Consider the following 26,885-nt stretch of genomic DNA (forward strand, 5'->3'; position numbering starts at 1 on the left):
CTGTGGACAAAGGCCGGCTCCCTCAGCCTGAAAGCGAGATGAGCGCCGCAACCCCATAGTCGCCTTTGACTGGACTTAACTGTCCAGGGGTCCTTTCCCTTTTCCCTTTACCAATATTGGCATTATTTTCAGCTCTCCTATCCCACGACTTAGTCACCTGCCATTTGCAAGTATAGTTGCAACAGGAAAACGAGATAAGAACATCGGGTGTGGGTTTCTTTGCAGAGAGGATGTAGATTTGGAGAGGCAAGTTCCATTATGCACATCCAATGGAGAAGCAAGCTGTTTTACACTGCCCCGGCTAGGCGCATCTATCTTGCTGCGGCGCCCAGCTATCGACGCAACCCCCAACTCACCGAATTTCCTGCGTTTGGGCTCTGGAGCATCAGAGCAGCTGCCTGGGGGTGGAAAGAAAGGAAGATGAAGGCACAGCGCCTTGAACAATTACTTCAGCAGGTGTGACTCCTCTCTGCCAGAACGGCAGGGATGGAATTAGCCACACAGCTGGGAGAATCCCTGATATTTGCAGATTTCTGTGTGATCTTAAATTACGTTCCTATTGGTTGGGGATTGATGCCAGGACAGATTCTGAGAGCCCTTCCTTTCCCCTAGAGACTTAGGAAATAAGCAAACAGCTTGAAGGTCAAAGGTGACTTACACCTGCTTTAAAAATAACTATCGTGAGGTTCAAGGAAGTTTTTAATGTGTAACATCTTAGTGTATTTTCGGTCTTTTGTTGGAAGCCGCCCAGAGTTGCTGGGGAAACACAGCCAGATGGGTGAGGTACAAATAAATTATTATTATTATTATTATTATTATTATTATTATTATTATTATTATTATCTCCTGTTATAACATGTTGCTTTCATGCGTTTTCATACATTCTCTTTTGTAAGCTGCCTTGAGGCTATTTGCATAAGGCTGGTTATAAATGCCTAAAATAAAAGCCTAAAATAAACAAGGAACTGCAAAATGTTCCGCCCTTGGCTGCCGCGCGAACCCCACCAATTCACCTCCTGCTCACCCCGTTTCTTGGCTTCCCCTGGGGTTTCAGCCGCTGCCTCATCTAGAACCAGGTTTCCTGTTTGGTTTGAAATAAGAAAGGGAAGAACAGGCTGTTTATTCACGATTAGACAAGGCTGCATCAAGACCTTTAGAGGCTGTACGTACTGAAGTCTGTTGTGAGATAGACTGAAGAAGAAGAAGAGATTTGCTATCCTGCTTTATCACTACCCAAAGGAGTCTCAAAGTGGCTAACAATCTCCTTTCCCTTCCTCCCCCACAACAAACACTCTGTGAGGTGAGTGGGGCTGAGAGACTTCAGAGAAGTGTGACTAGCCCAAGGTCACCCAGCAGCTGCATGTGGAGGACCAAGGAAGCGAACCCGGTTCCCCAGATTACGAGACTACCGCTCTTAACCACTACACCACACTGACTGCCATGAGGGCAGTGGCGTAGCGTGGGGGGTGCAGGGGGGGCCGGCCGCACCGGGCGCAACATCTGGGGGTTAGGGTTAGGGGGCGCAAATCCACGGGTTAGGGGGCGCAAATCCACAGGTTAGGGGGCGCAAATTACTTGCCTTGCCCCGGGTGCTGACAACCCACGCTACGCCGCTGCATGAGGGCATCTCAAATGCAATGCTTTTCTGGAAGGGGAGGGGGGCACATAAGAATCTTACCGAACAGATCTTCCTCAGGTTTTTCTTGCTGGTCTTTTAGGACGTATTCAGCCAAGGAAGCTAAATTGTTTTGTTTTGTTTTTTAAAAAAGAGGGAAAGAATGCAAAGTGAGAAGCTGTACAGGTGAATTTTTCTACAAATAAAAGCTCGAATCTTTCCTGCAGATGTAGGGAAGCTTTGGCACTCTGGGTGTTGCTGAACTACAACTCCCAAGATCCCTGGACATTGACCTCAGCAAGCATGGCCAAGCATCAGGGGTGCTGGGAGCAGGGATGGTGTTATAGTCCAGCAACACCTGGAGGGCACCAGAGACCCTTCTGTGATGTAAGAGCAGCTCATCCAATCAGCACCTGAGGCTTCTGTACACTGCTTGAGTTGCAAATGCAGAAAAGTAAGGTTTTGTTTTGTGTTTGTTTTTTTAATAAAAGAAGGGACAAAACATATCGACTAAGGTTGTGCATTAGATTCAGCTGAAGCCCTGATAAGGGGATGGCAGGGTGCCACCCAAGCTGGGTAGAGACAGTCCCAGAGCGTCATGGGTTGCATTGGGGGGCTCAGAGCATTCTGGGTCTGTCAGGCAAAAGGAGAAGCAGCCATTGCTGAGGAAGAAGAAGAGGTCAAGTGGGAAAAGAAAGAAAAAGCAGTGAAAAGGTTTAGGACCATAGCTGTCTAACTTTCCCCTTTTTTAAAGGGAAATTCCCTTATTCCGAATAGGATCCCTCGCAATAAAAGGGAAAAGTTGACAGCTGTGGCGCTGTGGGTTAAACCACTGAGCCTAGGGTTTGTCGATCAGAAGGTCGGCGGTTCGAATCCCCGCGACGGGGTGAGCTCCCGTTGCTTGGTCCCTGCTCCTGCCAACCTAGCAGTTCGAAAGCACGTCAAAGTGCAAGTAGATAAATAGGTCAAAACAAAACAAAAGCAAAAAAATTCCTTCCAGTAGCACATCTAGGTATGAGCTTTCGTGTGCATGCACACTTCTTCAGATACACTGAAACAGAAGTCACCAGACCCTTCTATATAGTGAGAAGGTGGGGAGGGGTATTACTCAGAAGGGTGGTGGGAGTAATCCGGCCCGCGGACGGTCCAGGAATCAGTGTGTTTTTACATGAGTAGAATGTGTCCTTTTATTTAAAATGCATCTCTGGGTTATTTGTGGGGCATAGGAATCCCCCCCCCCAAAAAAAATATAGTCTGTCCCCCCACAAGGTCTGAGGGACAGTGGACTGGCCCCCGGCTGAAAAAGTTTGCTGACCCCTCTTGTCTTTTTCTTTACTATGTATTTTGTGATTTTAAGTAGCAATTCTGAAATATAGATGCGCTTTTACTTTTGCAAGATTGAATGTATTGCCCTCAGCTGTACTTGAGGGACGATTCCAACAGATTCCACACGAATAAACCTATGTCCCTGTGGAGATGGCAGTACTGAATCAGTGGTGCATGCCCTTCTGGCTTGCCCTCTTTATAAAGACTTGGGGAATGAGGTTATCGCCCCTCCTTTATTGTCCATTCCAGGTTGCCCAGCCACTGCCACAGGGTCCTTTCTCTTGGCAGATCAAGATGAGCAAGCGACAGCAAAGGTTGCAAGGTTTTTAGCTGGGGCAGTTAGAATAAGATCCACTATTTGACTATTGATTCAAAACCCTAAAATGTATTTTATATAATTGACTTTTTATTTTTATTCTTTGTATATCGTATTGTTGTTTTATTGCTATGGCCAATGGCTGGTGCAAATAAAGATTCATTCATTATTGTGATTTTATGTTGTGAACCACCCTGAGACTTTGGGGTATAGGGCGGTATACATATTTAACAATATCTAACAAACAAAGAAACAAGCTCCTCTCCACCCTCGACATTCCATCTTCCTACCTATTTTATCATAGGCCTCTCCAGTGTCCGCACACAGGCAGACTTGTTCGCCACTCTCATTACTTTCCACTGTGTAAAAGACATCAGGGTTGTTTTCCTGGTCGTCAAGTTCTAGAGTTAAAAAAATAAAACGAAAGAGGCATTAATAGTGCACAAAAACATCTATGCAACTTTTATCTTACTACACAAAGCATCAACCACAGAAACACCTTAAATATCTGCAGAGCCCATAGAAATCAGAAACTTTTTGGGCTCCCAGGACCAGATCTTTATCTGGCAACACCCTGTGGGTCAGCATGGAAAAGTGGGCGGGGCAACTCACCTGCCACAGATGCCACTAGAACATCACACAATTGACAGGTGGGCTGTCTTGCATGCAGGGGCAAATTTCACCTAATAGGCACACTTTGGTATGTAATTTCCCTGAATATACACATTTCTGCAAAGGATTCCCCCCTGATATAATTTCTGTACGTAACATTCATTAGTATATGTATTGTCGCACACACCATATCCTTGTATATGCATTTTAATATATATTTCTTGGCCGGAGAACTGCACTGCAAAATTCAGAGAAGTTAAAATTTCAAAGGCTGGCTGTGTTTCAGTTTGCGGAACATCTCGGAAAATGCAAATTGGGTCGGTTTAAGCTGAACCGAATTTCTCATCCATCCCTGTTGGAAGAGTACCTGCTTAACCCCCACTGTTTTCTCGACCCATTGCTGCTTTTGGAGGGGCATTTAGGAAAATGGGTCAAGGCAGAGGTTTAAATACACCTTCAACACCCCTCTTCCACCCTGTTCCTACCGTTGCTCTCATAATTTCACGTTAAAGTATTTGTTGTTGTTTGCTTATTCATTTTTTTTCTTTAAGAAGCCAGGTGGAAAAACCAGCTCAAAAATATCTGATTTGGCCAGAGGTTGCCCTCAGAGAATGCTTTGGATTTATGGCTCCCAGAAAGTACCATACTTTTCCGAGTATAAGATGAGGCTTTTCCCTGCAAAAATAATGTTTAAAAATTGGGGTCGTCTTATATGTGGGTAGTTCAGTGTGGTGACGGGTGATTGGTTACTGCCGTGAGTAGGAGATTGTCAGCCGCTATTGCTCTGGTGATTGGTGACTGCGGCAAGGGCTGCTGTTGATTGGCTATCGTTGCAGCAAATGGATGGGCGATTGGCGGCTGCTGGCGGCGAGCAGGCAGGTGATTTTTGGCCTCTGCGACGTGTGTTATTGTCAGCGTTGGTCAGATGGGTGAGCGATTCCCCTCCCCAAAAATGCTCAGCAATTCTGGGCAATCTCCCCCCATTTTCTTAATTTTGAGTCCCCTAAAATAGGGGGCATCTTATACTCGGGGGCGTGTTATACACAGGAAAGTACGGTACTTCCTGTGCAGCCCTTCGTCAGCCATTGACCAGTCCAAAATAGAGGATGAAGAAGACTGGTCAGTGGAGGAAGACTGTGAAAGCGAGGATGAGTATTTATGTGGGCAGCAGCTGCAATGTACCCCAAGTCAGCCAACCTGGTTTTATTTCCTAGATGCAGACAGGCAGAACTGCCTTGGAAATGCCTCTTCCATTGTTCCTGTGCTTTCATCTTGTCCCCTTGGTTATCTGACTCTTGACGTGTCTTTTGCAGCTTTCACAATAAAAAAAATTATGGGGCGTCAGATAGATGAGAAAACAAAACGAGCAGGGGATTATTCTTCACAACGCTCGGGGGGGCGGGGGGACTCACCTGTTTCCACTACCTCCTTATACAGAACCGGAATGTCGACATCACTGAACAGGAGGTCCAGGTAGCTCTTCCCAGCCAGGACTCCTGGGTCCATGGTGTCACCTGAAAGCATCGCCACCGTCATCAGTAAAACAAAAGATGTATGATTCAGCCGCTTCTGGCATTTGCCTGGCTCACAGGTCCCCTTCTGCTCCACACGGTTCCGAATTCCCGCACCCATCCACACACACACACACACACACACACACACACACACACACTGACCTTTGCTTAATAAAACTTGTTTCATTTCCTCTATATTAGTGCTGAAACCAGTTAGGACTTGCTCTGTCGAGCTCGTGTTTTTCTCACGCCTCAAAAAATGCCCACATCTGGGGTGCATTTTTAAAACGCAGGTGCTGATGTGCCTGAGTGCTCAGTGTTTTAAAGGGAAGTGCCCCCCCCCAGTGCTCAGAAAGAGGAAACAAACACACACACAGTACAGTGGTACCTTGGGTTACATACGCTTCAGGTTGCATACGCTTCAGGTTACAGACTCCTCTAACCCAGAAATATTACCTCAGGTTAAGAACTTTGCTTCAGGATAAGAACAGAAATCGGGCTCTGGCGGCGCGGCGGCAGCAGGAGGCCCCATTAGCTAAAGAGGTGCTTCAGGTTAAGAGCAGTTTCAGGTTAAGTACAGACCTCTGGAATGAATTAAGTACTTAACCAGAGGTACCACTGTATATATATGTGTGTGTGTGTTGAATGCTTGCAACTTGGTCTGACTGGCATGGATAATTTAATAGATAACCTTCATCCGAAGAGAAATCTGCATGGTTCTCCTGCCCCCTTTCACCTCACGGCAACCCTGTGAGATAGGTTTATCTGACAATGAGAGTGTCTGGGGTCAGTGTCAGCCAAGGATGTTCATGGCTGAGAGGGAATTTGAACCTGCAGCTTTTCAGCACTCTGACCACTGCACTGCACTACCTCAGCAGTAATCTGTCACAACATCACATTCACAGCAGGATCCCTGACTGGCTGGGATCCAACAATGAATGAGTCTTTCCAAGTTAAATTTCTTTTAAAAACAAAGAAATATGGAAATCTCTCTTGCTCTCCATTTGAGAGCTCATACCCTCCAACATTACTCCGATGAAAATAGAGACGTCTTAAGGAAAAGTGGGACATTCCAGGATTGAATCAGAAACCGGGACAGCTTCTCTAAATAATAATAATAATAATAATAATAATAATAATAATAATTTTTTATTTATACCCCGCCCTTCCCGGTTCAAAAACCGGGCTCAGGGCAGCTAACAACAAATTTAAAACACTTAATTATAAAAACAGCATAAAATACAGTATAAAAACACGAATAACAATAAAATTCAAAAATCAATTTAGGGGAAATAAACATTAGATAATCCTCAGGGCTAGCTGGCTGAATTGGTCCTACTTGGGCCAGTGAGGAGACCGGGGAGAATTTGATGTGGGGTCTCTGAGCAGGCGATCTTCATAAAAGGGGAGGGGGAGGGAAGGGAAGGGAAGGGAAATAAAAGATCAGGCTGAGGGATGTCCCTGGAAAACAGGGACACTTGGAGGGTCTGAGAGCTGGCTTTGCGTTTGACTGTCCAACAGTTGAGGTGCAAACAGCGACCAACTAGCCTTGAAGCCCTGGCAGTTTGCTAATCGGTCTTGAGCAAAACCAGCGCGTTAGCTAGCTTCACGTTTTGCTTTTCAGAAGAATGAAATGCGGTGCTCTTTTAATCCTAAATTGTAGGAGGACGCTGAAAACATTAGAGTGGAGGTGGCGCCCTTTGTCTCCTGACCATGCCCTGGTTGTGGTCACAACATGTGATCCGCCTCCCCACATGAGCTTTGGCGGCATCTGGCAGGCCGCTGTGGGGGAAGAGGATGCCAGACTAGACAAAAACCACTTTGACGGTCACCCTCCCTCCTTAGACATTTCCCTTCTCCCAGGCCACAGCCAAACTGCTGCTGTTAACAGAAACAAGCTTCTGTGTTTCGATTTGAGTATTGTTTTGGTAGCGTGGCTTGCGTAGCAGTTGGCTCCAAATAAGACAAGAAAGAAAGTCCTGCTGGAGAATCACCCCCTAAGCAGCTTCTTGGATCCAAGTGCAGGACTTAGGACTGGTGTAACAGGAAGCAGGATGATAAATGAGCTCAAAGTCCCCTCTTCCTTTGCAGGTGGGTATGGAAGACTCCCTGGTCCTGAATGGGGTAACTGTGCCCCTGAAGGACCAGGTACGCAGCCTGGGAGTCATTTTGGACTCACAGCTGTCCATGGAGGCGCAGGTCAATTCTGTGACCAGGTGTCTACCAGCTGCATCTGGTACACAGGATGAGACCCTACCTGCCCGTGGACTGTCTTGCCAGAGTGGTGCATGCTCTGGTTATCTCCCGCTTGGACTACTGCAATGCGCTCTACGTGGGGCTACCTTTGAAGGTGATCCGGAAACTACAACTAATCCAGAATGCGGCAGCCAGAATGGTGACTGGGAGTAGCTGCCGAGACCACATAACACCGGTCCTGAAGGACCTTCATTGGCTCCCATTACATTTGCGAGCACAATTCAAAGTGTTGGTGCTGACCATTAAAGCCCTAAACGGCCTCAGCCCAGTATATCTGAAGGAGCGTCTCCACCCCCATCGTTCAGCCCAGACACTGAGGTCCACCACCGAGGGCCTTCTGGCGGTTCCCTCACTGCAGGAAGCAAGGCTACAGGGAACCAGGCAGAGGGCCTTTTCAGTAGTGGTACCTGCCCTGTGGAACGCCCTCCAGTCATATGTCAAGGAAATAGACAACTATCTGACTTTTAGAAGACATCTGAAGGCAGCCCTGTAACAGGGAAGATTTTAATGTTTGATGTTTTATCGTGTTTTTAATATTCTGTTGGGAGCTGCCCAGAGTGGCTGGGGAGACCTGGCCAGATGGGTGAGGTGTAAGTAATAAATTATTATTATTATTATTATTATTATTATTATTATTATTATTATTATTTCTTCTGCATACGCTCCGTGTCCCTTCATTGGGCAGCGCATAGTGGCTGCTGCAGAGCAAGCAAGGAGAAGGCGATGCTGCCGCCGCTGTGTGATTCGCCAGCTCTGAGATGCATCTACAAGCAATACGCGGCTAATAATGTGCTAACAAAATATTTATAACATTATATTGTTCCACCATTCATAAGCAGAATATATATAATCCTTGCATCAAGTCACAAATAATAGGAATCAAACAAATGTTCCATGAACCGAATTGGAAAGCGTCAGTCAATATCAAAGAACACTGAAATGAAGGCAAAGTGCATTTCAACAGTCAAAATCTTGCAGATGTGCAGTGATAGGGGTGCCGAATAGTTTTTCCGGATAACGAACTGATTCTTCGTCAGCAAATAAGTTGTCCCTACAGGTACTTCAAATAGCAATGGATCAGCAATCACTTAACAGTGTAGTATTAGCCACATGTTGCTTGCGGTTGTTCAGAGTTTTCTGTTTTTGCAACACAGGGAATTACCTTGGTTGTATAGCTCTGAAATGAAGGTAGAAAGCAGAGCCACCCTGGGTGGGAAGAAAGGGGGAGCGGAGCAGGGGGCAAGAAGCCTTGAATTATTATTATTATTATTATTATTATTATTATTATTAAAACAACAACAGCATTGCCCCTTTCTGTGACTAATTTATTCTTTGATATGTGTTTTTCTTTTTGTAAATCTACCAAAGAAAAAAATAAATCCAGGATTAAGGGGTTTTCTCAGATGCTGGAGGGTCTGTGTGCTTTGTCCCATTGATATAGCGGTGGTGGAAATGTTCTGTGGGTAAAGGAGACAAAAATGGGGGTGGGGAGGTTCAGTTGGGGGACAGAGTGAGAAATATCCCTATTTTCATCTGAGGAATGTTGGAGGGTATGCATATGGTGGTGTCTTCCCCACTTCCCCAAATCTTTTATTGGTTCCGGTTCCGCTTCTTTCTTTCTTTCTTTCTTTCTTTCTTTCTTTCTTTCTTTCTTTCTTTCTTTTTTCTGGGGTACCCCTAAACATTTTGTGAATCTAAGTTTGGCCTCATTGAGGGGGCAGTATTTCAATATGAGTAAGAAAATGAGAGTACCCTTAACATTTTTTAGGAAAAAAGCACTGTGCGTATATGTATATACATATACATTGTTGTTGTTGTTGTTTAGTCGTTTAGTCGTGTCCGACTCTTCGTGACCCCATGGACCAGAGCACGCCAGGCACTCCTGTCTTCCACTGCCTCCCACAGTTTGGTCAAACTCATGCTGGTAGCTTCGAGAACACTGTCCAACCATCTCGTCCCCTTCTCCTTGTGCCTTCAATCTTTCCCTACATCTACACATCTACACACACACAGGAAGCAACCATCAATATTCCACAACCCCACCCCACTCAGAAGCACAAAATGTCTAATTATATTTAACTTACAGATAGGTAGCCGTGTTGGTCTGCCATAGTCAAAACAAAATAAAAAAATTCCTTCCAGTAGCACCTTAAAGACCAACTAAGTTAGTTCTTGGTATGAGCTTTCGTGTGCATGCACACTTCTTCAGATACACACTTCAGATACTGAAGAAGAATCTGTATCTGAAGAAGTGCATGCACACGAAAGCTCATACCAAGAACTATATTTAACTTCTAAGTCATTTCAGTTTTTCAATGAAGGTACTCCTCGGAGGCCCACGACCATGTTCTATCCTCGGAGGCCCACGACCATGTTCTATCAGTGCTGTGCATGCGATAGGATCCTGCCAGGTTGAGGGGAGAGAAGTGGTTTCCTTGTGTCTCGGACACGGGTTTCCTGGTCCACTGGCCCAAAGAGGAGGGTCTGTGCAGATGGTTTGGTGCAGGGGCGCCAAAGGAGGATGTCAAAAACAGTAGAGCGGTCCGTTAGAAGGAGGTGAGAACTTAAGAGGCGGCTTGCAGAACCTTGCTGCTGTTAAGAGACTAGGGATGGATGCCAAAACAGCAAGCCTTTATTGTGACTTATCTGCACCTTAGCAAGCGTCTCAGCGCATTACTCATACATAAACTGGCGCATGTCTCTTTGGCCAGAACCTCCCATTGGTCCACTTGGCCGATGCAGGTGGCAGGCATCCAAGTCTTGCAGATAGCTCCCTTCCCTAGGCCAATAGGCCAAGCATCCCAAACTCACAGATGCTTAGCACAGCATCAGAGGAAGCCAATTAGCTGATAACAAGGCAAGAAGGTAAACATAGACAAGCTCATTCTTGCAGCAGAGAAGAGTTAGTCCAAGGGTTAGCTTGACTACCAAAAGAGTCAGTTAGCAGCAATAAAATTATGCTGGAAAGTGCAAGATAAGAACCCCGAACTGCCAATGACACTATCACTGAGATGCAGGCAGAAGGGGGAGCAGATCAGAGGGCAAGAAGCCTTGATTTTTTAAAAATACAGTGGTACCTCGGGTTAAGTACTTAATTCGTTCTGGAGGTCCATTCTTTTTCTTTTTTTTTAAAGGATATTTTATTAAGTTTTACAAAAGATAATCATTACACACAAAAAACAAAACATCAAAACACAAAAATACAAACAATCAACCTACAATGAAAAAGAGAAATCAAAAAGTTAACAAACAAAAAAGAAAAAAGACCCTCTTTTCAAGTTATTAACATTCATGAACTTTTTTCCTGACTACCTCACACCTCCCTTTCTTGTATTCCAATTTAAAATTAGTTAGCAAATTCATTCTTATTAGTTTCATCCATGAGTACTTTCCCTCACATAGTTTATTTCTCAAAATTTTCATTTAGTATCTAACCCTTCTTTTATACTCTTATTTTACCTTATTTACTAGAACCCCTTCATTTCATTTCAATGTCATCAACATTCAAGAATTTTACAGTGTTTTTGTAGATAGGTTTTTAATTTCTTCCAGTCTTCTTCCACCAGCTCTTCTCCTTGATCTCGAATTCTACTGGTCATTTGTGCCATTTCCATGTAGTCCATTACTTGCATCTGCCATTCTTCCAAGGTGGGTAGATCTTGTGTCTTCATTCTTAACCTGAAACTGTTTTTAACCTGAAGCACCACTTTAGCTAATGGGGCCTCCTGCTGCTGCCTTGCCGCTGGAGCACGATTTCTGTTCTCATCCTGAAGCAAAGTTCTTAACCCAAGGTAATATTTCTGGGTTAGAGGAGTCTGTAACCTGAAGCGTATGTAACCTGAAGCGTCTGTAACCCGAGGTACAACTGTAAACAACAACAAGATTGCCCCTTTCTGTGGCTAATTTATACCTTGGTGTGTGTTTTTCTTTTTGTAAATCTACTGAAGAACAAAACAAAACCACCAGAATTAAAGGGAGCACGTTAAACCACAGATCTCAGCTTACATGGAAAAAGCAGAAGGGGTGTGTGCAAAAAAAACCCCACCGTTTCGATGTCTCCTCTGATTTGAAATGTATCTGTATTCAGTCGCATTCTGAATGCTGGAGAGATCTAACTGGGACATTTTGCAGTTCAACTAGTGCATGGGTAGGCAACCTAAGGCCCAGGGGCCGAATTCGGCCCAATCGTCTTCTCAGTCCGGCCCGTGGATGGCCCCTGAATCAGCGTGTTTTGACATGAGTAGAATGTGTCGTTTAATTTAAAATGCATCTCTGGGTTATTTGTGGGGCCTGCCTGGTGTTCTTACATGATTAGAATGTGTGCCCGGCTGCCGCTGCCACTGCCCAGAGCCCTTGTGATGGCCTGGGACTTGGGCTCGGACTCGGAACCAGAGGCGTCTCAGTCTGCACTGGATCCTTTGCCTCAGGCATCATCTGAACCAAGTCTGGGGCCTGATTCTGAAGAGCCCCAGTCTGCACAGGTTCCCCTGCAACAAGCACCAGCTGGGCTGAGTCAGGGGCCTGAGCCTGCCCTGGTTCCAGATGCGGGGATTACCTTGTTGCCTTCACCTGGGCCATCACTTATAACTGCTCCACTACTGGTTGGGTCAGGAGAGGCTGAGGCGGCCTCTGGGTCTAGTAACCCACCGACATCTCCTGAGCCGCAGAGACTGAGGTCTGAGAGAAGAAGAGACCTGAGTACTCGCAGGAAGAGTGCTCACCTTTGGGCGAAACAGGGTGAGTCGCCGGGGGATCAGGACCGGATGTTACCCCAACAAAGATAAAAGGCTGTCAGACCTTGCCCCAGGTTGCGGGAGCAACATTGCTGTTTGCCAGAACCTGCCTGAGACCGTGACCTTGCCTGGTTTCCTGCCTCATGTCCTGCCCTGACCCTGCTGGACTGACTCCTAGCGGAACCTTTGGGTTCTGGCCCGGTCCTGGACTGCGTTTCACGGGTTGCCCCCGCGCCCAGCACAGCGCTGGCCTGCGGGGGGGAGGATGAGGAAGGAGTTGGGGGGAAGCGGCGGCAGTGGCAGCATCTGCAGTGGCGGGGAGGCACATACGGTGGAGCTGGACGGGCGGTTGCTGCAGTGCTCCTGCAGGAAGAAGCGGGCAACGGGGCGGCTCCTGTGGAGAAGGACAAGGGAGGCAGTGGGGGGTGTCACTACCCTTTGCAGCTGTGGCGGTGCCTTAAGCCAAGCCCTCGGCCAAGCCCAACAGATGGACATAACCTCTCCCCTGGCGCCAGGGATGTCAGCTCCGCCAGCCATGCTCATGCTCCTTTCCCGCCCGGGGAACCCGCCCCCCACCACAGTGCGGGCTTCCCTCCCTCCAGGCCGCCCTAAATTTGGGGGCGCTGGGAGGATCTTTGCACCCTGGCGCCACATATGCTAAAGACGGCCCTGAGTGGAAACCTGCCTTCAAATGCGAAATGAATCCAATGTCCTTCCCGTCCCAAAGGCTGGACCACTCCAGTGTAAACTGGGCACCACACACTGAGAAATTGGACTTAGAATCCCCCTTGCATGTTCTTCTTTTTGCCCCCCCCCCCTTTATAAAAAAGAAAATTGAATACCTGGGGTTTTGGTGGTGGACCCCTGGAATGTGCTTACCCCAATTCCCCCCGCCCCACTGTTTGCTTTCAGCCCATATTGTTGCCCCACTCCCCACACCCCACAACAGGCAACAAACCCAATCAAACCCAACTTTTCCTTATCAGCAGGGGGCCCGCAGCTCTGAATGCCATTTTGCTGAATCATAAGAGCACCTGAAGGGACGCAGGTGGCGCTGTGGGTTAAAGCCTCAGCGCCTAGGACTTGCCGATCGAAAGGTCGGCGGTTCGAATCCCTGCGGCGGGGTGCGCTCCCGCTGCTCGGTCCCAGCGCCTGCCAACCTAGCAGTTCGAAAGCACCTCCGGGTGCAAGTAGATAAATAGGGACCGCTTACCAGCGGGAAGGTAAACGGCGTTTCCATGTGCGGCTCTGGCTCTGGCTCTGGCCAGATGCAGCTTTGTCACGCTGGCCACGTGACCCGGAAGTGTCTCCGGACAGCGCTGGCCCCTGGCCTCTTAAGTGAGATGGGCGCACAACCCCAGAGTCTGTCAAGACTGGCCCGTACGGGCAGGGGTACCTTTACCTTTACCTAAGAGCACCTGAAGCTTTGTTATCGCAGTAAATGACTCATTGGCTCACCGCCAGGAGGGGGAGGAAAAAGGGAAACACAACAAAGGACTGGCCTCTGTTGGTGCAACATCAATAGGCACGATGGTACTCAGATTATTGGTGGGTGCCTTAAGGAAACCCACAAGCACTCTCTGACTCCCCATGAAAAGGTAAAGGAACCCCTGGCCATTAGGTCCAGTCGTGACCGACTCTGGGGTTGCGGCGTTCATCTCACTTTATTGGCCGAGGGAGCCGGTGTGCAACTTCTGGGTCATGTGGCCAGCATGTGGCAAACCAGAGCAGTGCACGGAAACGCCGCTTAACTTCCCACCGGAGCGGTACCTATTTATCTACTTGCACTTTGACGTGCTTTCGAACTGCTAGGTTGGCAGGAGCAGGGACCGAGCAACAGGAGCTCACTCCATCATGGGGATTTGAACCGCCAACCTTCTAATCAGCAAGTCCTAGGCTCTGTGGTTTGACCCACAGCACCACCCGCGTCCCTCTGACTCCCCATACATTTAGCCAAATCATATCCCTACTCACAACCTTTGGGAAACAGGAACTGAGGGTTCCCATAGGTGAAGGGGATAAGCATGGAGTCAGAAATTTAAGGGGAAGGAGCTGAGCTCTAAGTTACGTTAGCATACTCTTGATCCTCACCCTACTCTTGAGAAGAACATATCAGAGACACCTGAAAAGCAGCAGGGAGCCTTCCAGATGGATGCTCATTCTGCTCCCTCCACCCGTGCAAGATTTACACAGTGTTTGCACAACGCCGTTGGCATGAAAACGCCCTCCTCTATTTCCCTTCTCTCTGTTATACTGGATTTAACCCTTTTCCCCAGGGTGAACCTGATAAGCAGGCCCGGCTCCAGCAAGTCGGCCAGATTGAGCAGCGGCTGAGGGTCTGGGGTGGTGGTGGCGGCACAGGAGCCCCTTCACCAGCCCCACTCATTTGTGGTGCCCTTCATCCTCCCGCTGGGTCTCTGGATGCAAGCAGAGCACTCGAGAGCACTGCTACCCATCCATAGTTGAAATATGTCTGGGGCCCCAGTGGAGGGCACAGAGTGATGCTGCCCCTAGTGGTGGCAGCAGAGGAAACAAGTGGCGCTCACTGCTGCTGCGATCAGACCGAGTCCTGACCTGGCCGGAGGGTGCATGTGTGTGAGTCCCACTGTTGGCATCATGCCAAGCTCCCAAAGGCTGGCGCAGGCCTTGCCAACGAGCTTACCAAAAGAACCCCACCCAGTTGCCAACGCCTCATTTCCAGTATCCGAGCAACAGGACCGCAGCACCGAGCCCCTACCTGGAGGCCCGGAACAAAAACAAATCTAGCAAACCACATAAGGCAACCGTGCCTCTGAGGGCAAAAAAACCCCGGGTGCGAAATAAAGAGAGCAATTTCCCAGGTGAGGACAAGAAAGCAAAGTAACAGCTGTTTGGATTTGCTGTGGCTCAGATAGACTTTCCCAGAGGAGGCAACGAGAAACAAACCAACCCCCAAACCATGGAATGCACTGCTCTGCACCCAAAGATTTTCCAGTAGGCAAAGCAGGGAACAGGAGGTGAAAAGGAGGCAATCCTATCGAGAAAGAAGGCCATGTGGAGTGGATGGGAAAGAGGAAGAAAACTGACCTTGGAGAAGCTGACTGTCAAATGGTCCCATTCCGAAAATGTGCAAGGTGCAGGTTTTACAACTGAGATGCTCAAGAAGCTGCTCAGTCGTGTAACAGAAGAGGAACTAATTAAAGTGATCTCTCTGATCCCTCTCTCTCTCTCTCTCTCTCTCTCTCTCTGCACAACCCAGAAGTGGGGAGTTTGGTGCTGGCCATCACAATACTGGGGAAATCCCGGAAAGGGGACAAAATAGGAAATCCCCTTTTATTCTGGCACCACTGGTCAAGAGCAGGAAGCATCCTTCTCCCTGCTCCACACACTAACTATGCCAACTGTTGCACAACTCTGAAGGCAGCCCTATTTAGTTTCCTAATCTGCCTCGCTGCAAAAGAAATAAACAAACCCACAGTCCTTCCTGCAAGAAGACCTTGCAAAGCCAGAAACTTACCGGACGCTGGGAGAGCCCTTTGCTCCGCTCTCCCCACTTGAATGTCAAGACAGCACACGAAACCTCAGCCTCAGTCCCACCCCAGGAACAAAAAGAGACCACCACATGAGACCTTCTGTTCACCGTCCATGCAGCATGCAGCTCAGAAGAGCAGAAGTGAAAGTAGGCAGGAGTGTGCTTTATTTTCACTTTCGGTCCTATTTTGTTGCTTGTGATCCAAATTTATCTTGCCATACTTTGTTCAGGAAGCCTGCGGTACACTCCCACATTAACTCCAACAGAATGACTAATTATTATTGCTGCATACCACCCCTACCTCCAAGTGATGTAATAAATAATAATAATAATAATAATAATAATAATAATAATAATAATAATTTATGTACCACCCATCTGATTGGTTTTACCCCGTCACTCTGCTTCCAGCAAACTAAAACACAGTAAGATAAGACATCAAACATTAAAAACTTCCTTAAACAGGGCTGCCTTCAGATGCCTTCTAAAAGTCAGAAAGTTCTTTTATCTCCTTGAAATCTGATGGGAGGGCGTTCCACAGGGCGGGCGCCACTACCGAGAACGTCCTCTGCCTGGTTCCCTGTAACCTCACTTCTTGCAGTGAGGGAACTGCCAGAAGGCCCTCGGAGCTGGACCTCAGTGTCTGGGCTGAACAATGGGGGTAGAGACGCTCTTTCAGATATACAGGACTGAGGCCGTTTAGAGCTTTAAAGGTCAGCACCAACACTTTGAATTGTGCTCGGAAACGTCCTGGGAGCCAATGTAGGTCTTTCAGGATCAGTGTGATATGGTCCCGGTGGCCACTCTCAGTCACTAGTCTGGCTGCTGCATTCTGGATTAGTTGCAGTTTCCGAGTCAAAGGTAGAGTGCGTTACAGTAGTCCAAGCGGGAGATAACCAGAGCATGCACCACTCTGGCGAGACAGTGCGCAGGCAGGTAGGGTCTGAGCCTGCATACCAGATGGAGCTGGTAGACAGCCACCTTGGAAGCAGAATTAACCTGCGACACCATGGACAGCTGTGAGTCCAAAAAGACTCCAAGGTTGTGCACTTGTTCCTTTAGGGGCACAGTTACCTCATTCAGGACCAGGAATGTCCCACACCTGCCTGCCAGGGTTCGTGTTTCCATTTGGGAATGAGGCACAGCAGAGCCTGTGATGTCTTTAGGATATTTGGCTTATTTACACATCTATTTGCAACCTGAGCCTACGATGGAGGGTTTCCATAGCATTCTGAGCACCGCAATACGGTTTTGTTTCTCCCAAAGCCACAGGCTTTGAATCAAAGCAGAAATCAAACATTGCCTCCGAGTCTCTGCTCGACTCTCTCTCCAGCTTGCTGCTTCACTTCTAAGTCACATTAACCCCTCTGAAACTCCCTATTCTAAACTCTGGCTTTATTTCTCGAGGACGGGGGCCCTACCCATTTGCAGTCTTGCACCATGCCCCTTAGTCCTCCTTAATGGCCCATAATTTCTATGGGACCCTTTATGTAAGTGGCCTCCATGACTCTTTCTGTCGGCCCATATGGGACCAGCACGAGTGGCCGGGCCTGGTGAACTTTTAATTCCCTACCCCTACGGTTATGATTCGCGGGTTCCCACTTAATTTTATTTTGATTTTAAATGTGAATCAAATTGTATTTTAAACTAATTGTTTGATTTTGTGTTGTGTATAAATAAAAATTATTATTATTATTATTATTATTATTATTATTATTATTATTATTATTATTATTATATCACCCTGCCAATCACCCTCAGGCTATCCTGGCTAGTCCAAGAATGAGAAGCTTTGATTAATTTCTAACACTACCTGGTTCTAGAGATGAGGTGGGTCTGGTATCCAGCTTAACACCCAACTCAGAACGTTATTTTTGTGGTTTGTTGCAAGTGGCGCCCGCCCTGTGGAACACCCACCCTTCAGATGTGAAGGAAATAAGCAGTTATCTTATCTTTAAAAGACATCTGAAGGCAGCCCTGTTTAGGGAAGTTTTTAATATTTAATTATGTATTGTTTTTAACACTCGATTGGGAGCCGCCCAGAGTGGCTGGGGAAACTCGGCCAGAAGGGCAGGGTATAAATAATAAATTATTGTTATTATTATTATTATTATTATTATTATTATTTTTGGTATTCAGAAGCATTGCTGCCTGCAGCTGTGGAGCTGAAGCATAGCCATCATGACTAGTACCCACCAATAACACTCTTCTCCATGAATCTTATTCTCCAGGCTCTGGCCATTGAGGTCCTAATGTCCCCACTGTGGAAGGACGTGTGGGTCCAGAATTGGCCTCCATGGTCCTTACGGACTCATTGTTAAAACCATGTTTATGGAAGACAATCTTACTCGGCTGTGAGGGATCGCCAAAGAAGAAGAAGGTGGTCTAGGACATGGGTGGGCAAACTAAGGCCTGGGGGCCAGATCCGGCCCAATCGCCTTCTCAATCCAGCCTGCAGACGGTCTGGGAATCAGCGTGTTTTTACATGAGTAGAATGTGTCCTTTTATTTAAAATGCATCTCTGGGTTATTTGTGGGGCATAGGAATTTGTTCATTCCCCCCAATATAGTCCAGCCCCCCACAAGGTCCGAGGGACAGTGGACTGGCCCCCTGCTGAAAAGGTTTTCTGACCCCTGGTCTAGGAGGTTCCTCTGGGAGTTATAGCTCAACTGCCTCAGGCACAACATCTTCCCATCTTCTGCAGCCACCTCTGAGCCCTGACCCAGACGTGGTTTCATATCTGATGCCCCTGAAGCACCCAACTCTGTGCCCAGATCACTGCTGGCTAAAGGGGTCATGCCTGCAAGGGATGGGGAAGTGATCTGATTCAGTTTGGATCTGAAGGCAAACTGCCTCTAATCTTCACTTTCTAAAACAATACAGGAACCAAAACACAGCCCAACCCCCGGCATCCAGACTTCTCCAAATGCCGCAGTGCCAAACCAGCTCAAAGGAAATGCATGTGATGCTCAGGTAAAATGCGTACAAAACACATCTATTTGTGAAAATCGAGAGAAGATTGATTTGCAAAAATGTGGACAGTGCAGGCGAAATCTGAACACAGACTTGCGTGGATCATGAGGGATCCGCTGATGAATTTTCAAGAGAACTTTAAAAATCAGTAAATCGTAACCTAACGCGGAAATGGAGAGAACTGAATTTAGGATTGGGAAAAGGAGAAACTGAGGGGAATTGATAGACTCACCCGCCCCTATTGCCTTCTCCATTTGCTCTCCATGTGCTAAACATTGATGTGCAACCTCAAAGTCCCTGCTCTCTCTTAGGGTCATAGAACCCCTATTATGACTCATTGCAATGCAAGACTCACAGTGAAATAATGCTGGGCAGATGGCCATCTGACCTTTGTTTAAAAAACCTTCAATGGAGGACAGTCTACCACCTTCCTAAGGAATCCACATTCCACTGTCAAATGACTTTTATCACCAGGAACTTCTTCCTAATGTTTTTCCCTGCAACCCCCTTTTTGTCATTTGAATCCATTGGTGCAGACATGCCAACAGTCCTACTGTTCAGGATTGGAAAGCTCTGAAACGCATAGCCTGCTATTTGAATCATAGAATCATAGAGTTGGAAGAGACCACAAGGGCCATCGAGTCCAACCCCCTGCCAAGCAGGAAACACCATCAGAGCACTCCTGACATATGGTTGTCAAGCCTCTGCTTAAAGACCTCCAAAGAAGGAGACTCCACCACACTCCTTGGCAGCAAATTCCACTGTCGAACAGCTCTTACTGTCAGGAAGTTCTTCCTAATGTTTAGGAAGGGACTTTGCACTACAGACTGAGGTTCACAGGTCAGAAGACTGGAGGTCTTGAAATCTTTGCAGATGCTAGTTTTGGAAGTGACACCACGGATGGTACCAGCACTTCTGGAGTGTGCTACATGTACAACCACTGTCTGTTTGACTGGCTGTGGAAAAAGCAGACGACAGTAAGCCTAAGTTCCTGTGAAGCAGAACTCAATGCCCTGTCATTTTCACTCATGGATTGTGAATGGTTGATGCAACTGTTTCAGGACATCAGAGTTTCTGTGAAATGTCCTATACAGGTGTATCAAGACAATAGATCCTGTTTGGCTTTGCTGAACTCAGAGTTGCAAGCAAAGAACCAAATACTTGCAGATTAAGTTACATCGTGCAAGAGAGTGTATTCAGAAAGGACTCATTCAAGTGTCCTACATGCCAGGAAATGAAATTCCTGCAGAATCCTACCCTCTGGAGCAGCCGAAAACAAGCTTGCTCCATCATCCATGTGACAGCCTGCTAAGTATTTGGTCATTTTCCTTTACTGGACTGGGTAGCCCTTAAAATGAAAGGCTCCTTTGCCCAGAAATGCCTTTGGAATAGAGAACTGTCCATTGATAAATAAGACACACAGTGCATCCCATCACTCGCAGAACTGAGAATGGATGGACAGCAGAATTTCTGCACTGAAAATGTTGAGCAAGTGTATGATAAAGGAAGAAAAAGCAAACTTACTACTCATGCTTCTAGCTGATGCTGCACCATGTTGGCTCAATTGCATGGCCGATTTTTCCACCAAGGTCAACGAAATCTTCCTTGCTAGATCCTCTCTGTCCCTTTCATGGAGCAACGTCTGGTAGTATTCCTTGGATATGACTCCTCCTTCCAACATGAGGTCTAAAAGTGCCTGAATCTGGGTGGAAGACGCATCACAGATGATTCCTCTGACCCCTGGCAAGATCTTCCCAAAGAGATCCATGCCGGGGACGTCAACGGTGCGAAGAGGATTTGAGACAGACTCCGGATTATTGACACTTATTCTGTATGCATGTAAAAGAAAACACGCAAAAAGTTGAAGTGAAAAAGAGTTGTAGCAACAGTTTCTCAGGAGCCTTACAAGTGCATTTCCTCATTTAATTGAAGTTATGAATGTGACTACCAACTAAATCTAACCACAATGTTTTGATTTAATGCTAGCGCAGCAAGAAATATCTTCAAACCATGTGTGGCACCTATTAAGAATTCAGGGTCCATCTGGTTCCCCATCCCGGTCTCACAGTGACCAAGCAGATGCTCATGAGAAGACCACAGACCATGGAGGAAAGCTGTTGCAAACAAAACTGCCAATATCTATGGTGTGCTGAGACCACATTTAGGTCACATTAAGAGTCATATTAACCCCCCAAAGAATTATGGGGGCCATAGTTTCTTAAGGGTGCTGAGAGTCATAGGGAGGCCCCCTATCCAAGCTACAATTCCACGCATCCCCTGGGAAGAGGGATTGATTCCTAAGCCACTCTGGGAAGGGAACAGGGGTCTCTCCAAACAACTCTCAGCACTCCCTTAATGGACTACACTTCCAGGATTCTTTGGGGGAAGAAGCCATGTGTCATGGTCCGGTTCATGGGCGATCAAAGTCCTGGCTGGGGACGTCGGGACCGAGGGCAAGATGGCGGGGTGGGAGCAGGAACGGGGGTCCAGAAGCCAGGAGTCAATAAGCCAGTGGTCCAAGGGTCAGGAAGCAAGGAGTCACGAAGTCAAGGCTCTGAGGATCAAGAAGCAAGGAGTCATGAAGTCAAGGGTCCAAGGGTCAGGAAGCAAGGAATTACAAAGTCAAGGGTCAACGGATCAAGAAGAAGGAGTCATGAAGTCAAGGGTCTGAGGATCAAGAAGCAAGGGGTCAAGGAGCCAAATGCAGCAAGGCAGGAAACGTGTTGCTGTGGCAAAGAGCCAAAGGGAAATGCTGACCTTATATCCCTTCCTGGCTCTTGCCACCAGGTGCTGTGAGTTACCAGTCGGCCTCACCTGTGAAGCTGCGCCTTGCGGGTGTTCCACAGGGCAGTCACCACTACTGAGAAGGCCCTCTGCCTGATTCCCTGTAACCTCACTTCTCACAGTGAGGGAACCACCAGAAGGCCCTTGGCGCTGGACCTCAGTGTCCGGGTTGAATGATGGGGGTGGAGACACACCTTCGGGTCTGCAGAGGCTACTGACCTTTAGGGCTTTAAAGGTCAGCAGCAACACTTTGAATTCTGCTCGAAAACTTCTGCCTATGCTCTGGTACCCTCTAGGATAGATTACTGCAATGTGTTGTACATTGGGCTGTCTGTGAAAGTGGTTCGGAAGCTTCACTGGTGCAGAATTCGGTAGCCAGCTTCCTCACGGGGCAAGAAGGTTTGAGCATATTGCACCGATCCTGGCCCGACTGGCGGGGTATAAAAAAATGAAATTATTATTAATATTATCATCATCATCATTGAATAGGACGTCCCTATTTTTATCGGAGAAATGTTGGAGGGTATGCATACAACGGCTATGTTTTGGTTCTCATACTGTTTCAGGAGATGCAAATTTAATAGGTTCAGCTTCCAATGCAAAATGAATGGACTCCCTCCTCCTTCCTTGCTCAGAGACGACTTTGACATGGTTAACTTTTTAAGCTATCTGAAACTGGGAGGTTGCCAGAGGTAACTGCCAAAAAGATTTCCTTTCGCCTACAGTATATTGCCTTCTGTTAGAGAGTGGGCCTGAGTTCTCAGAAGTCACGTGATTTTTCCGCTCTGTTTTCTACAAAATGCTTCCCTCCCAGATCAACAGGTTAACGCTGGCACGGCAACCGCTTGGATAAACATAGAAGACAAGTTTCGGCTTCAGAGGCCAGCGATTAAAATATGTCAAGAACAAGAAGCCCTGTGGGTAGCTCAGTCAGTAATGCACAAGATTTATAATCTAAGAGTTGTGTTTTCAAGCAAAAGATTAGGCAAAACATTACTGCATTGCAGAGGGTTTGACTAGATGACTCTCATGGTTCAACTCTCATGGTTTCAACTCTACAATTCTATGACTGTAAGCGAATGGATCTTGCAAATAATCAGAAAGCAAAAAGACCTTTTAAAAACCGAAACAACCTAGTGGGCGGAGGCAGCTCAGCTATTATTCCGCCCCTCCCTTAAAGAACAGTGAAGTTATTTTTGTGAAATGTGGGTTTGTATGCATGTGGCCCTTATCCTACGCTTGAGTAACTAACAACCAGATTCTCTGGACAGGGAGACTCATTGGAAAATTGCTGCACTCTGCCCAGCATAGCAGTTAGCCTGATTCAGGAGCAAACCTGTCTTTCTGAAATTAAATCATCAAGGGCAATGGCTAGTTTTGGACTGGTTTGACTTCTGCTGTGTTTTATTACCTATTTGTTCAGACCTTCCAAGTGTCCCTATTTTCCCAGGACAATCCCAGATTTACAGAAGCTGTCCTGGTTTCTGATTTGATCCCGGAATATCCTGCTTTTTCCAGTATCCAGTGTCTCCACCCCCATCGTTCAGCCCGGACACTGAGGTCCAGCTCCGAGGGCCTTCTGGCAATTCCCTCACTGCGAGAAGTGAGGTTACATGGAACCAGGAAGAAAGCTAGCAGAAAGCTTACATAGTAGGGTTGCCATATTTCAAAAAGTGAAAATCCAGACACAAAGGTGGTTGAGCTTTTTTTTTGCAAAATCTTTGAAGAAAATCCACCAAATTCTACACTTCTGGGGTTTTCCCGGACGTTACACTGTTTCCGACGGCCGGATCCCGGCTATGTCCAGGAAATTCTGGATGTTGGGGAACCCTATTATATGGACACAGGCGGCGCTGTGGTCTAAACCACTGAGCCTCTAGGGCTTGATGATCAGAAGGTTGGCGGTTTGAATCCCCAAAACTGGGTGAGCTCCCGTTGCTCTGTCCCAGCTCCTGCCAACCTAGCAGTTCGAAAGCACACCAGCACAAGTAGATAAATAGGTACCACTGCTGTGGGAAGGTAAACGGCGTTTCTGTGCACTCTGGTTTCCGTCACAGTGTCCCGTTGCTCTAGAAGCGGTTTAGTCCTGCTGGCCACATGAGCCGGAAAGCTGTCTGTGGACAAACACCGGTCCCCTCGGCCTGAAAGCGAGATGAGTGCTGCAACCCCATAGTCACCTTTGACTGGACTTAACCCCCCAGGGGTCCTTTACCTTTTAACCTTATATGGTGGTTGGACTATGCCCTGCAGATTTACCCATCCCTAACCTTAGGAGCATGGGACGCAGGTGGCGCTGTGGGTTAAAGCCTCAGCGCCTAGGACTTGCCGATCGAAAGGTCGGCGGTTCGAATCCCTGCGGCGGGGTGCGCTCCCGCTGCTCGGTCCCAGCGCCTGCCAACCTAGCAGTTCGAAAGCACCTCCGGGTGCAAGTAGATAAATAGGGACCGCTTACCAGCGGGAAGGTAAACGGCGTTTCCATGTGCGGCTCTGGCTCGCCAGAGCTGCGATGTCACGCTGGCCACGTGACCCGGAAGTGTCTCCGGACAGCGCTGGCCCCTGGCCTCTTAAGTGAGATGGGCGCACAACCCCAGAGTCTGTCAAGACTGGCCCGTATGGGCAGGGGTACCTTTACCTTTACCTTTTAACCTTAGGAGCAGAATATCTGATTTCAAGCTCTGGCAAATGTTAAGTTAAGCTCTCTCCCTCCCACACCTTCTCTCTCTCTTTGAACTTAAGAGACTTTTGGTGCACAACACTACCACAGACTCTCCCAGGTCAGGAGTGGAGGAAGGGGGTGTGGTGTATGTGGTCCTCCCTAAGTGTCAACACTGATGGGGGTGACAAAATGGCAGGCAGCACTCACCGCGGGGCCTGCAGCACACCTGAGCCACGCGTCTCTCCTGGGAAAGACATGGTGGCTTGGGCGCACGCAGGCTCCGCGCTGCCCAAACTGTCCGCCCACTGCCTCCCCCTCCCCCCCCAGCTGTAGGGCGGCTGAGTGGGAGGAGGCAGGCAGACTCCAGAAGCCCCACGGTGTGCCCCACCCCTATACAATACAATAATCTTTATTGTCATTGTCCCATACAGAACAACGAAATTGGACAAATCTACATCAGACATTTAAAAACCAACAAGCCTGCTATCCCAGCTATCCCAGCCTGGTTAGCCCCCTAAAAACTCTGATACCCCATAATTAAATACAATATACTCCCACAGAGACTACCTTACACTGAGTTTAAAACCAAAATCGCATTTGGATAAAAACTGTTTCTCAGGAGGCTAGTCCTGGTCTTTGTAACCCTGTAGCTTCTTCCAGAAGGCAGAAGTTGAAAGAGATCATTTCTGGGGTGTGTACTATCCTGCACTATCTCTGCAGCTTTCTTATGACACCTGGAAGCATGGATTTGATCCAGAATGGGAAGAGTGCACCCAATTATTCTCTCCGCAGTCTTTACAACCCTGGACAGCATTGCTTTTCCCCTGACCGTGCAGCTCCCAAACCCCACACACACAGACCCTAAGTTAATACACTCTCAACAGTACAATGGTAAAATGCCATCAACAGGTCCTTTGAGAGATTTTTTTTCCGGAGGATCCTCAGAAAATATAACCTCTGCTGTGCTCTCTTCATCAGGTCTTTACTGTTTTCTCCCCAGGTTAGGTCATCACTCAACTCCATTCCCAGAAATCGAAACACCAAGACCTGTTCTGAGACCCCACCCTCACCCCACCCTTATGGGCAGATCGCTCTGTCCCTGGGCGCCTGAGAGGCTTCATCTGCCGCTGTCCCAGGTTATTTATTTGTTGAGCATTCATTCTGATTTATGGGGAGATGGGGCGCATCAAGCTGGGAAGCGAGCCCATGCATGTAGGAGAAGGAGAACTCTGGTCCTTAATCTCCGCTACCTTGTCGGATATCTTCAGGAGAAGAAAAGGCTCAGGAGTAAATCCTTTTTTAAAAAAGCATTTTTATTAGTTTTTAACATATTAATTAACATTCATACAACAGAACTTCTCATCTTATACAATATTTTTTGGGCTTCCGTCAACACCTCTGATTGTTTTCCGTTCTTATCACTTACAATGCATTTCTTAATGTCATATTACCTTTAATTATCATTAACTAATAATTCTCCTCATTGTCTTTTTTCCAATATTTCAAATAATTCACCTTACAAAACTACTTGCAAACCTACTAGCGTAATCTGTTCATCACAATTACATTTCAAATAGTCCGTAAATTTACTCCAGTCTTCTGAGAATCTCTGGTCCTGCAGGTTTCGAATCCTTCCTGTTAGTTTATCTAATTCTGCATAGTCCATCAGTTTCATTCTCCATTTGGCTCAGGAGTAAATCCTACACAAATCCAGAGTGGAGTCCTTAAGACAATTGGGTGGCACCTTGTCTGCCTCCTTCCAGCAACTCCTAAAGCCATGCTGGGGCCAAACATCTTTGTTCTGCTTTCCTTTGGACCCCAAAGTGAGGGTGACAGGATGGGGGGTGTCTTGCTATCTGGGCAGGCTTGTGCCCCGAGGAGATCACTTCAATTCTTTAGGCGCCCTCAGGAAAGCTGACCAAGGAAGGGAAAGCTTTTGCTGGCGAGAGAGAGAGACGAGGATGATTTTCATACACACATGGTGGGTAAAACCTCAGTGCCTAGGACTTGCCAATCGCATGGTCAGCGGTTTGAATCCCCGCGGCGGGGTGCGCTCCCGTCGTTCGGTCCCAGCGCCTGCCAACCTAACAGTTCGAAAGCACCTCCGGGTGCAAGTAGATAAATAGGTACCACTTTATAGCAGGAAGGTAAACGGCGTTTCCGTGTGCTGCTCTGGTGCCAGTTCGCCAGAGCAGCTTTGTCATGCTGGCCATGTGACCCGGAAGTGTCTGCGGACAGCGCTGGCTCCCGGCCTATAGAGTGAGATGAGCGCACAACCCTAGAGTCTGGCAAGACTGGCCCGAACGGGCAGGGGTACCTTTACCTTTTTACCCCTTCATTGCATGCTCCACAGAACATCCAGCACAGTGGCAACCAGCAGACTCACATTTGAAAATCTGGAACTCTGTATTATTGGGGAGGGAAGCTTCTGTTTATGAGGGGGTTATATTTCCTTTTTTGAACGTCCCCCCCTTTTTAAAGCAACACCATGGTGTTCTCATTGTTTCCCCCCCTTCACCTTCGGGTGAAGGACAGCCAATAAATAAATGAATAATCACAATGCTTTTTGGTTAATGTGCTGGGGAATAT

General features: G+C 47.4%; 1 protein-coding gene across 4 annotated transcripts in view; it reads right to left on the reverse strand.

Annotated features, from left to right (window-relative positions):
* Positions 1 to 20,750, reverse strand: part of CIITA (class II major histocompatibility complex transactivator) — a 47,565-nt gene extending 26,815 nt beyond the window's left edge. Inside the window, exons 1-6 of one of the 4 annotated variants that reach the window (XM_079953706.1) lie at positions 20,381 to 20,750; positions 5,282 to 5,383; positions 3,548 to 3,658; positions 1,679 to 1,738; positions 1,025 to 1,081; positions 357 to 398 (exon numbers count right to left, since the gene is read on the reverse strand). In XM_079953706.1, the coding sequence (XP_079809832.1) occupies positions 357 to 398; positions 1,025 to 1,081; positions 1,679 to 1,738; positions 3,548 to 3,658; positions 5,282 to 5,383; positions 20,381 to 20,624 (616 nt within the window). In that variant the 5' untranslated portion in view covers positions 20,625 to 20,750. Of the gene's footprint in view, positions 1 to 356; positions 399 to 1,024; positions 1,082 to 1,678; positions 1,739 to 3,547; positions 3,659 to 5,281; positions 5,384 to 15,438; positions 15,590 to 15,868; positions 16,124 to 20,380 lie in introns of those variants that run through there. The other 3 variants (XM_079953705.1, XM_079953704.1, XM_079953703.1) reach the window with 3 other exon arrangements.
* Positions 20,751 to 26,885: the final 6,135 nt, after the last annotated feature.

Source organism: Podarcis cretensis (assembly GCF_951804945.1).
Source record: "Podarcis cretensis genome assembly, chromosome: 14".
Classification (NCBI taxonomy): domain Eukaryota; kingdom Metazoa; phylum Chordata; class Lepidosauria; order Squamata; family Lacertidae; genus Podarcis; species Podarcis cretensis.